General features: G+C 45.0%; 1 protein-coding gene across 3 annotated transcripts in view; it reads right to left on the minus strand.

Moving 5' to 3' along the window:
- Positions 1-11,536, minus strand: part of CRACR2A (calcium release activated channel regulator 2A) — a 42,916-nt gene extending 31,380 nt beyond the window's left edge. For 2 of the 3 annotated variants that reach the window (XM_035137381.2, XM_035137380.2), the window contains exons 1-5: positions 11,301-11,536; positions 3,900-4,145; positions 3,639-3,750; positions 2,142-2,307; positions 58-204 (exon numbers count right to left, since the gene is read on the minus strand). In XM_035137381.2, coding sequence (XP_034993272.1) covers positions 58-204; positions 2,142-2,307; positions 3,639-3,750; positions 3,900-4,073 — 599 coding nt within the window. In that variant the 5' untranslated portion in view covers positions 4,074-4,145; positions 11,301-11,536. Of the gene's footprint in view, positions 1-57; positions 205-2,141; positions 2,308-3,638; positions 3,751-3,899; positions 4,146-7,477; positions 7,601-11,300 lie in introns of those variants that run through there. The other variant, XM_060275134.1, reaches the window with a different exon arrangement.
- Between the last annotated feature and the right edge of the window lie 441 nt (positions 11,537-11,977).

The raw sequence follows: 11,977 nt of genomic DNA on the forward strand, positions 1-11,977 counted from the left end.
CCATACATCACTACTGGGAAACGACTAAACGACTAAACAACAACAAAAAGCACCAACCTATTGAGGACTCGCTCTAATTCACTCTTTTCATTATCAGCTTCTTGAAGCTGAGAGAAAACTTTTGTCAGGAACTCTTCAAAACTAGACAGTAAATGTGGCTCATCCTTTCTCAGGTGTGACCAGAGTTGCTTTATGTCACTCTCGCTGGAGAAAGAAAAAAGAGAGGAATATGTGTTACTTGCATGATTCCTGTAGCAGCAAAAGTTTCAGCATTTGTGTATCGCAAAGGAAAAACCACATCACTATTGTAGTCATGAGGCCTATTATATGCTTACTGACATGATGAAATTATAAAATCAGGACAATGTATCCTATCAATATGGAAGCTGGCAGGGATAACTGACCTTGTGAGAGGCATGATAGCTTGATAAAAATACAAAAGAAAGAATGGTCAAGGAATAATAATCATTATTATACCCTGCCCATCTGGCTAGGTTTCCCCACTCTGAGTGGCTCACAGCACATATCAGAACATACTAAAACAGGGGTCCCCAGACTACGGCCCGCGGGCTGGATGCGGCCCAATTGGCCTCCCAATCCGGCCCGCGACGACCCCCGTCGACTGCTGCCCCTGCCCGCTCTTACGGCGCGCAGCACAGCACCGCTCTTCCAGGTCGGGAAAAAGCGCCGAAAATCGTTTGTGCGCATGCGTATGGGCCTCTCCCGACCCAGAAGAGGTCATTTCCGGTGCACTTCTGGGTCGGGGGAGGCCCATACGCATGCGCACAAACGATTTCCGATGATTTTTCTGACCTGGAAGCGCACCACCACGCCAGTAAGTGTGTGTACACATGTGCACGGGCGCGCACTCCCCTGCCCTCCGGCCCAAAGCCATGTAAGTCTGGGGACCCCTGTACTAAAACATCAGACATTCCCGATGCAGGGCTGAGGTGACAGTTTTTATGTTCATCCAAAACGTGATAGAAAAAAGGAGAAATTGAAGGTAAGATTTTGTCATATTTTAGCAGAGTCCTGTGGTGGCACCTTGTAGGTTTATCTGCTAGTCTCAGAATGACTAAGTGCAAAAAAATAGAAGATGGAACAAGCTTGCTTTCTCCTGCTTGGGGGGGGGGGGTTAGGACCGAAACCAATAGCTTGAAATTACAACCTGCTTTGAAGCACAGATTGGATGCTGTTCTGTGGAGCTTTCAGCAACCAAAGGAAGGGACGCAAGCTGACTGTCTTTGCTTCGCTTTGTTCTTTATTACTTCATCCTATTAATAAAACCTGTTTCTTAAATAACTAGCCTGGTGTGTTTTGGGTCCATATCTATAAACAACCTCTGCCCCTTGGCTGAACAACCTCCTGTAGCTTGAGTTCATTAGCTGCTAGGGAGGCTGAAGCCAATTCGTTGTACTCTTCTTTGTGGCAATAATTCAGGTGTTTGAAAAGTGCCTCCATGTCCCCTTCTCAGAGTTATCCACTCTCTGCTAAACATACTGGCTCTTCATGTACCTTATTTTGCATGACTTGGCCATCTTTGCTGTCCTCTGAATCTGTTCCCATTTGTCCGAGGACTGCCACTACCACGCTACACCTCGCCAGACCTTGCCAGGCCTCCCCGCAACTGTGGCGGGCTTCGTGGCCTCCTCCCACCGTGTGACATCACACATGCGCATCATATGCATGACATCACACACATGCGACAGCCCCCCAAAAGTTAGGCGGGACTTAGCACTTATGGTTCACTTCTCAGCATCCAAGCAGTCTATGAAGGCTCCAAAGAGACCGAACCTGTGAATTTAGCTCTGAAACGGAGAACTCTGTGAAACCTCAAGACAAAGCAGCGTAGAGTTTAGGATTGCAGCGCTGCACAGAAGGTAAGCAACAGGACTAAGGAAGGAACAAGTGAGAGGAACCACAACTGTCTTGTTTTCTGCTGCACTAAGAGATTTGGTGTCCAAGTGGAAATCCTATAGAATATCACTCTTTGCGTTTTGTCTTTTTCACAGTCCTTTAGCCAGTTATCTTGCAGGTGCAGGTAGGTGATACTGCACATTCAACCTGAGATGGTACAGCCCCCAAAGAACAGCACCATGTGTTCTCCTGCTTCTCGGTTGTTGTTTTTTGACAACACTTACTCTTCTAAGATCTTGTTAGCGCCAAGCCTCTCCATAAGATTCGAGAACTGATATTCCTCTTCATTGCTTTCCATGCGGTTTTGTTCCCATTCAGACTGATACACATTTTCAGTTTCGGATTCTTGTGTGTCGGAAACAGATGCCGTCCGACCCAACAAAAACTGACCTACAAATTTAAAAAGAATTCACCTGATAAAATGTTTGGCCCTCAGGATAATTCCAAGGAATTGAAAATATTGATTTACAACAGCCTGGAAAATAAACTACGCAACTGTCAAAACTAGGTTCTACAAGGTAAAGGTAAAGTCCACTCAAAGGCGACTATGGGATTGCAACACTCATCTCACTTTCAGGCCGAGGGAGCCAGCATTTGTCCACAGACAGCTTTCCGGGTCATGTGGCCAGCATGACTAAACTGCTTCTGACACAACGGGACACCGTGACGGAAACCAGAGCGCACGGAAACGCCGTTTACTTTCCCACAGCAGTACCTATTTATCTACTTGCACTGGCGTGCTTTTGAACTGCTAGGTTGGCAGGAGCTGGGACAGAGCAACAGGAGCTCACCCCGTTGCGGAGATTCAAACCGCCGACCTACTGATTGGCAAGCCCAAGAGGCTCAGTGGTTTAGACCACAGCGCCACCCGCGTCCCACGGGTTCTACAACAGGAATGCTGTTGGACTCCAATCGGTTCCCGGAAGTCTGGTGAATGATGGATGATGGTGGAAGTTGTACAACAGCATCTGCAGTAGCCGTTGGTGAGCATGGCAGAGCTGTGGAGCCAAGCACCTGAAACCTGCATCACTGCAGCAGACTTCGATAGGGCAGGAGTTGGACAGAGCAGCATTGAGGCCGAGGTGAAACTATGCAAGTCAACCTGGCGCTGGCGGGTGCACAGTCACAATATTGCAACTGCCCTGCCCCACCCTTGTCCCGTCTAGGTAAACTGCAGTGAGACCAGTGCCGGGGGGGGGGGGAGCTCCACCCCTCCAACCACCCACGCCACAATGGGATAATCTAAACCAGATAAATGAACGAATGGGTGTACTCTGTGAGGCCACCAAATTAGCTGAGTGTTGCTATGTAGATCAGTTAGTAGGTCATCAGCCCTATTTTACCTGAAAGATTGTCTCCATCCCCATCGTTCAGCCCGGACACTGAGGTTCAGCTCTGAGGGCCTTCTGGCTGTTTCCTCACTGCAAGAAGTGAGGTTACAGGGAACCAGGCAGAGGGCCTTCTCGGTGGTGGCGCCCTCCCTGTGGAACGCCCTCCCACCAGATGTCAAGGAAATAAAAAACTATCTGACTTTTAGAAGACAACTGAAGGCAGCCCTGTTTTGGGAAGTTTTTAACGTTTAATGTTTTATCGTGTTTTTAATATTCTGCTGGGAGCCGCCCAGAGTGGCTGGGAAAGCCCACCCAGATGGGCGGGGTATAAATAAATCATCATCATCATCTGAAAGGTCTTTGAAGCACCATTTTCATTTTAGAACTTACTAAATCCTGTGGAAAATTCCTCTGGAGTAAGTGAACCATTGCCATCTGCGTCCAGAGTATCAAATACATTCTCCAGCTCTTCCAGACTAAGAGGTAACCCACCATGAAGCCTCTGAAACGACAAATTGTTCCTCGTATAAAAATGAATTTCTGTTAATGTAAATCTTAAAGTCAGACAACAACAAATAATTCAGATATGCAGAAGGTTGCCTGGTCAATTAAATGATGCGACGCTCTACAAAGCCGCGTTGTACACTTTACCTGCATGTCACAACGAGCGATGAATCCTTTGCCTTCTACATCACAGATCTGAAAGCACTCGTGCGCTTTTGCTAACATATCCAGTTGTGCTCCTGAATTTCCATCTGCTGCTTTGCTACTTTCTGCGTTTTCTCGTGTCCCACGAGGAGCAATGACTCTTTTCTTTCTTTCCATCTTCACCGCTTTGACTGCAGAAGCATTTCAGGAAACAACCATATAGTTTGGTCTCCAATTTCGACCCCGCACCTGAATATGAAAGAAATAAAACAGTTAGAGGAAGAAGAAGCGTTTGGATTTGATATCCCGCTTTATCACTACCCGAAGGAGTCTCAAAGCGGCTAACAATCTCCTTTCCCCTCCTCCCCCACAACAGACACCCTGTGAGGTGGGTGGGGCTGAGAGACTTCAGAGAAGTGTGACTAGCCCAAGGTCACCCAGCAGCTGCATGTCGAGGAGTGGAGACGCGAACCCGGTTCCCCAGATTACGAGGCTACCGCTCTTAACCACTACACCACACTGGCTCTCTTAGCTGCACAGCAGTTTTGTTCTTTTATTGAACAAAATGGCCGGCATGATCTCTTCCTTTCATAGAGTGGACAATTCAAACTGCAAATGAATGGGAAAGAGGAGCTGGGGCAGATGGAGCACATCTAGAAATTATATCAAAAATAAAGCCAGCCTGATCAAAAGCGGTAAACACATAATTTTACCTTTAATACCGGTATGAATTTGTGGGTGCCAGACAGCTATAAATGCCTGGATTCAGCAAGTGTTATAAGCTAATTATGACAGGCTATCTTCCTGCTTTGAGGTGATCGCCTGGGTGATGGGCCATTAAGAGAACAAGGATCAAGCGGCTTGGTGTGAGATGGCTCCCCTCGAAACCAGCGTTTGGAGTAGAGAGATTAGTAAAATGTGATGTGAATTAGAAGGAAAGCAACAAGCTGGAAAGCCAGAGTGGCACAGCATGATATTTGATGTCTGTTTGAATGCAGGGCTGTAGCTATAGGAGAGCAAGACCCTTCTGGGGTGTTGATGCTGTGAGTTCCTCCACCGTAAGTTCAGGCTGTATATATGTGTAAATAAACCATATGCATACTACATCCTAAAGACAACGCAGTCTCCGCTGTGCCTCATTCCCAAAAGGAAACAGAGGTGGTGGGTAAGTGCCTGGAACCTCTGGCATATTGCACAACTCAAGAGTTTGGGGTTGCGTGCAACAAAACCTTCCCCTATTACAGGGTTAGGGAATCTGTGGCCTCTCAGATGTTACTGTACTCCCTTTTCCTTCAGCATGGTCAGGGATGATGGGATAGTTAGAAGCCCTCCTTAATTCTAATTCCTTAGTTCTAATCTATGTCGTTGCAATATTGTCCTCTGAACTCAATGTATTTTCATGTATAAAGGTAAAAGACCTCTGACAGTTAAGTCCAGTCACGAATGACTCTGGGGTTGCGGTGCCCCTCTTGCTTTACAGGCCGAGGGAGCTGGCGTTTTGTCCATTCCGCAGACAGTTTTTCCGGGTCATGTGGCCAGCATGACTAGGCCGCTTCTGGCAAAACCAGAACAGCGCACGGAAATGCTGTTTAACTTCCCTCCGGAGCGGTACCTATTAATGTATTTTAGTCTTTGTTGGAAGCCGCCCAGAGTGGCTGGGGAAACCCAGCCGGATGGGCAGGGTACAAATAAATTATTATTATTATTATTATTATTATTATTATTATTATTATTATTATTTACTTGTACTTTGACATGCTTTTGAACTGCTAGGTTGGCAGAAGCTGGGACCGAACAACGGGAGCTCACCCCGTTGCGGGGATTCGAACTGCTGACCTTCCGATCAGCAAGCCCAAGGCTTAGACCACAGCGCCACCCGCGTCCCGTTCCCCCCCCCCCATGTATACTTCACAGAAAGAGTAGGATGTGCAGTTGGGACCTCCAACGCATGGAGGGAAGAACAGGAAATGTTCACTGACAATTTTCAGACCATTTCACCCAGCACGTAAAAATGCAAAAATGCATTGAGCACAATTTTTCATCCATTACCTGGTAATATATCAGACTTAACTAAACAGAAGCCCCTCCCTTTTTATTACCTTTGCTTTTCTCTGTCCCATGTTAGATCCTGTTTGTATAAAAGTGTAAACACAGGTCACTTGAGTCACAGGACAAGAGAATAAACTCTTAAGAGCCTTATCTCCAAACACGCTACAGCAGCAAATAATTACTTAGGGTGGTTTCCACTTCTATAAACTCACTAGTGTTTCTTTTAGAATTCCTAATAGTTAATATAGTATAATATTATTATGAGTTGGGGCAGCTGTATGCCTGAGCCCCCTTCTAATTCCTGGATCCAGCACGGATTCAATTCCTGGTATAGAAAGAGTTGTTTCCTGGTGAGGTAATGACCCGCTAAATATGGGCCATTAAGCTAACAAAGGAAGTGGCTCTGTGCCAGATATCAAATGGGTGGGTCTCCCTCAACTCACTGGTACGGTAGTTAGAAAGACAAAGGCTAGAGTTGAGAGTTGAACCTAATGAGCTAGATTCTAGAACCTGGAAGCTGACAAGGCTGCAGGCCGGGCAGCTGGGAGACAGAACCAGGCCTGGTTGCTGCTGGAATCCAAAGCTGCGGCTATTTATTATTATTATTATTATTATTATTATTATTATTATTATTATTATAAATTTATATATACCCCCTATACCTGGGGGTCTCAGGGCAGTTCACGGAATAAAATCAAGATGCAAAACCACAAAATAAATAATAAAAATAAAAGCAACAACCCAATACCCCCCAAAACACACACACACACACACACACACACACACACACACACACACACACACATTTTAAAAGTGTATAAGGCTGTAGATCAGAGCCACCAAAGGCCTGGTTAAAAAGGAACATTTTTGCCTGGCGCTTAAAGGTATATAATGAAGGTGCCAGGCGAACTTCCCTGGGGAGAGCGGTGCCACCCAGAAGGATACCATGGGTATATCATATATCATAAAGACACTACTGTTTCTGCTGTCCCTCATTCTGAAGGAAACCAACCAAACCCTGGTTAAGGTGCCTGGAACTGCTGGAATGTTGCACCGCTCAGAGAGTGGGGTGGCGTGCAACATTATAGTACCTAAGGACATGAGCTTTGAGCTAGCATGCTCATTTGTGGGAAGTGGCTGTGGCTCGCAAGCATGCGCCCTTGCCAGTTCAGAAACTCACATGTGCCTGTAGCAGCATGTCTGAGTTAAGTGGGGGTGGATGGGTGAGGAAATTGGTGTGACCACAGGAAACATAACAGCCACTTCAAGTGTGAGTTCATTCTGAACGTTTCCACCCACCCCCACCCAAACTTTTTGTAACTAAAAGAAAGAACATGAAAGATGGAAGAGAAAATAAGAATGAACAGAGAAAGACATGGGAAGGAGGGAGGGCAGGGAGGAAAGAAGGAAGTCAACAGTGTGGTGCAGCAGCTAAAAAAGCCAATGCAATTCTGGGCTGCATCAATAGGAGTATAGTGTCTAGATCAAGGGAAGTAATAGTACCACTGTATTCTGCTCTGGTCAGACCTTACCTGGAGTACTGTGTCCAGTTCTGGGCACCACAGTTCAAGAAGGATACTGACAAGCTGGAACGTGTCCAGAGGAGGGCAACCAAAATGGTCAAAGGCCTGGAAACAATGCCTTTTGAGGAACGGCTTAGGGAGCTGGGTATGTTTAGCCTGGAGAAGAGAAGGTTAAGGGGTGATATGATAGCCATGTTCAAATGTATAAAAGGATGTCATATAGAGGAGGGTGAAAGGTTGTTTTCTGCTGCTCCAGAGAAGCGGACATGGAGCAATGGATTCAAACTACAAGAAAGAAGATTCCGCCTAAACATTAGGAAGAACTTCCTGACAGTAAGAGCTGTTCGACAGTGGAATTTGCTACCAAGGAGTGTGGTGGAGTCTCCTTCTTTGGAGGTCTTTAAGCAGAGACTTGACAGGCATATGTCAAGAATGCTTTGATGGTGTTTCCTGCTTGGCAGGGGGATGGACTGGATGGCCCTTGTGGTCTCTTCCAACTCTATGATTCTATGAAGGAAGGAAGGAAGGAAGGAAGGAAGGAAGGAAGGAAGGAAGGAAGGAAGGAAGGAAGGAAGGAAGGAAAATAACACAGGAAGGAAGGAAGACAGGAAATTTGGGGAAATGAAAAATACAGCAAATGAGCAAAAAATAAATAATAAACCTTTATTGTCACTACACCATCTGTGTGCAGTGAGATTAAATGACCCCCCTCCCCACATACACTCAGTCTTGTTCGCACTCTGTGTGCTTCTTGGAAGTAAATTGCACCACTATTTTTTTCCCATTTAGCAGCCCAACAGCGCACAGATAAAAACTGTTCTTTAACCTGTTGGTGTGGCTGACTATACTTCTGTACAGTATCTCCTGCCCGAAGGTAGGAAATTAAAGAGGTGCTGGCCGGAGTGTGAGTCGTCCCTGAGAATTTCCCTCGCTCTCCTGAGACAGCGGCCTTCTGAGATGTCATCTAGCGAACTCAGGGGAGAGCCCATGGTATCATAGCAAGAAAAAGAGAAGTGCTTTGAAAAGAATGGGGGAGTAATGGGGTGTCCTCTGTTATCTGGGGTAATATTATCGACCTTCCTTAACTTATAGTTGGGTACTGTACTGAAACTTCCCTTCCTCCACAAAGGAGGATGTTAGCATACTCTTCAATGTTCCTCAGATGAAAATAAGGACATTTCTCACTCCCTCCTCAACACAGCAAATGAAGTATTAGTTGAGAGAGATATTTATACAAAAATATTTGATTTTTGATTATTATTATTATTCTTTGGTCTCAAGTTGGTGAGAGGATGCCATAACCCTAGAATTCATGGACATCCAATTGAGCCGAATATTGGAAGATTCTGGAAAATCCTGAAAATAAAATCCTTCTTCACATGGTCAAACTATGGTGCTCAATCCCACCAATTTGGATGGCTTTACAAAACCTTTAGATGAATTCATGGAGGAGAAAGGTCTCTTGACGGCTACTAGCCATCACAGCAACACTTCTAAATACCAGCAGCTGGAAAACTAAAGAGGGAAGGGATGCTCTTGGATTCGAATCCTGCTTCCAGGCTTCCCACAGAGTCCTGGTTGGACACTGTGGGAACAGGATGCTGGATCAGATGGGCCATTGGCCAGATCCAGAAGGCTTTTCACAGAACCACAGAATTGTAGAGCTGGAAGGGACCCCCAAGGGTCATCTAGTCCAACCCCCTGCAATGTAGGAATCTCAACTAAAAAAACACCCATTGCAGATGGCCATCCAATCTCTGCTTAAAAACCTCCAAGGGAGGAGAGTCCACAACCTCCCATGGGAATCTGTTCCACTGTTCTTATGTTCTTACCTCCTAAAAATTTCAGGTTGCAGATCTATGTTTCAACCTCTATTGATTCATTGTCAAACTTTTCATTCCACAGACATCAAGGGCAAATGCACAGGGGATTTTGAGAAGGCAGGGGTTCACTTAGAATCATTCCTGCAACTGGAAACCTTTTATGTAAACAGCTTTGATGTTTTTGCACTCAAGCAATGTATACGTTTTATGAAATAAAATAAATAGAATCAACTCTTGATAAAAGGTGGGGTATAAATAAATAAATGAATGAATGGATAATGATAATAATAATATTAATAATTACAGTGGCGTCCCAAGCAAAGGGAAGATTCTAAATGCATTTACCTAAGCCCACTTAAATACACCCTCCCTGCTAAGTATGGGAATGTTTGATATCAAGCTAGCACGTGGCAGCCCTGTTTAGGGAAGTTTTTAATGATTAATGTTTTATTGTGCTTTTAATTCTGTTGGGAGCCACCCAGAGTGGCTGGGGAAACCCAGTCAGATGGGCGGGATATAAATAATAAATTTGTTGTTGTTATTATTATTAGGAAACCACCACTTTAATTTTTTTATGCTGTCCAGTTGAACTGGTATTGGCAATTTTCAGGGATGAGTTGGAGGTTTGCCCCAGAAATGGGGTTTTTTATGTATTGGTTTTAACAACTGCATATAAAGTACTACATGAGAATAATTATATACCCCCCCCCCTTTCTTCTGTTATGGAACCCAAGAAGCTTACATGTAATTCCCAGATAGCCAGCCATCCAGGCACTGACTGGACCCAGACCTGTTTAGCCATAGCAAGGTGATGGTCTCACGCATCCTTTTTAAGGATTGCATCCTTTTTAAGATGCTTCAACAACTTGGTTGATCTTACACATGCTTAGCTGTAAACAAGTCCCACTAAATGAGATTCCACAAATCCCTGTAGTTACAAACAATTAAGGGTGCAATCACATACTCATTTACCTGGGAGTAAGCCCCATTGAGTTTTGAATTCAGTGGAACTTACTTTGAAGTAGACACATTAAAAAACGGTGCTGCAAATCTAGCTGCGCACATCAAAGGGGGAAAAAACACCCTTTGCTTAAAGAAAGGGTGCCTATTTGATCAGGTTTGGAATATTTCATAGAATCATAGAGTTGGAAGAGACCACAAGGGCCATCCAGTCCAACCCCCTGCCGAGCAGGAAACACCATCAAAGCATTCTTGACATATGCCTGTCAAGCCTCTGCTTAAAGACCTCCAAAGAAGGAGACTCCACCACACTCCTTGGTAGCAAAATCCCACTGCCGAACAGCTCTTACTGTCAGGAAATTCTTCCTAATGTTTAGGTGGAATCTTCTTCCTTGTAGTTTGAATCCATTGCTCCGTGTCCGCTTCTCTGGAGCAGCAGAAAACAACCTTTCTCCCTCCTCGATATGACATATCCTTTTATATATTTGAACATGGCTATCAGATCACCCCTTAACCTTCTCTTCTCCAGCTCCCAAAGCTGTTCTTCATAAGGCATCGTTTATTTATACTGCTATAATGAGAAAAGGAAGAGAAACAAACCCACTGATGCTATTAAAACAGATTGAGACTGCAACTAAATCTACATAACTTTTAGATTGTCCTGAATACCTGTTCTCCTCCCCTGACAACCCACCAAGTAAAACTGCTCTCCATTTGTTAACAGCACCCAGGATGAAGTGCCATATTACAGTACTTCTCTTGTCATCTCCAGTGAGTTACGCTTACATCCTTTGAATTTACTCTAAGCAAAGGGGGGCCCCATTGGATCTTCGACACAGGAAAGAGATTATGGCTTTGCCGCATTTCAACACATAAAAGACAGAGGAAGTGGAAACTAATGGCCTTCAGCTTCAGTAACAGACATGTTCCAGTGGTTGCTGGCAGGCTCATTCCTTCAGCTATCATTGGCTTCTGCCCATGTGTCATTAAACATTACTCTGCTTGCTTTCTGGCCAGTTATTTGTACTTTAAAAAACTCGACAACTTACCTCTGCTCACTTCCCTGGGAGAACAAAATACGTATCCGCAGATGGCTCTCGTGCAAAGGAACACACTCAGCTGCGTCCGGCTGCAAGTCCTAAGCTAGTTTTCTCGGGCTGGTTGTGTGCACATAGAGGAAGAAGGAAGAGCGAATCAGAGGGGGCAAAGCACTTCCAAAACATTGCTGAGTCAACATGAATTTTATACAAGAAGCTGTGGGCGGGACAGAGCAAGTCTAACCTGTTCTGCCTCTTCTTTTTCCTCCCATCTTGTCAAACCCACATACTGTATACATGCAGTTTGGCCACAAGAGTCGTTTCATTTTATATGCTGCTGCTGCTGCTTTGATCCTCAAATAACAGCAGTTAAGTCGTGGTACCTCATATTGGAATGCACAGTTTTAAAGACACTCAACACAAGTTTTAAGGTCTTCTTCTTCTTCTTCTTCGTTAGTTGACGCCTAAAAAATGTGGGAATTACACAAACGCATATTTGGAAACACGCGGATCATATAGCTATACTCATCAGAGTTCCAGGGCATCTTTTGGACAAACTGTATGTTTCAAGGTACAGTAAAAAGGTAAAGGGGCCCCTGACCATCAGGTCCTGTCGTGTCCGACTCTGCGGTTGCGGCGCTCATCTCGCTCTATAGGCCGAGGGAGCCGGCGTTTGTCCGCAGACAGCT

The sequence above is a fragment of the Zootoca vivipara genome, chromosome 5, assembly GCF_963506605.1.
Source record: "Zootoca vivipara chromosome 5, rZooViv1.1, whole genome shotgun sequence".
Classification (NCBI taxonomy): domain Eukaryota; kingdom Metazoa; phylum Chordata; class Lepidosauria; order Squamata; family Lacertidae; genus Zootoca; species Zootoca vivipara.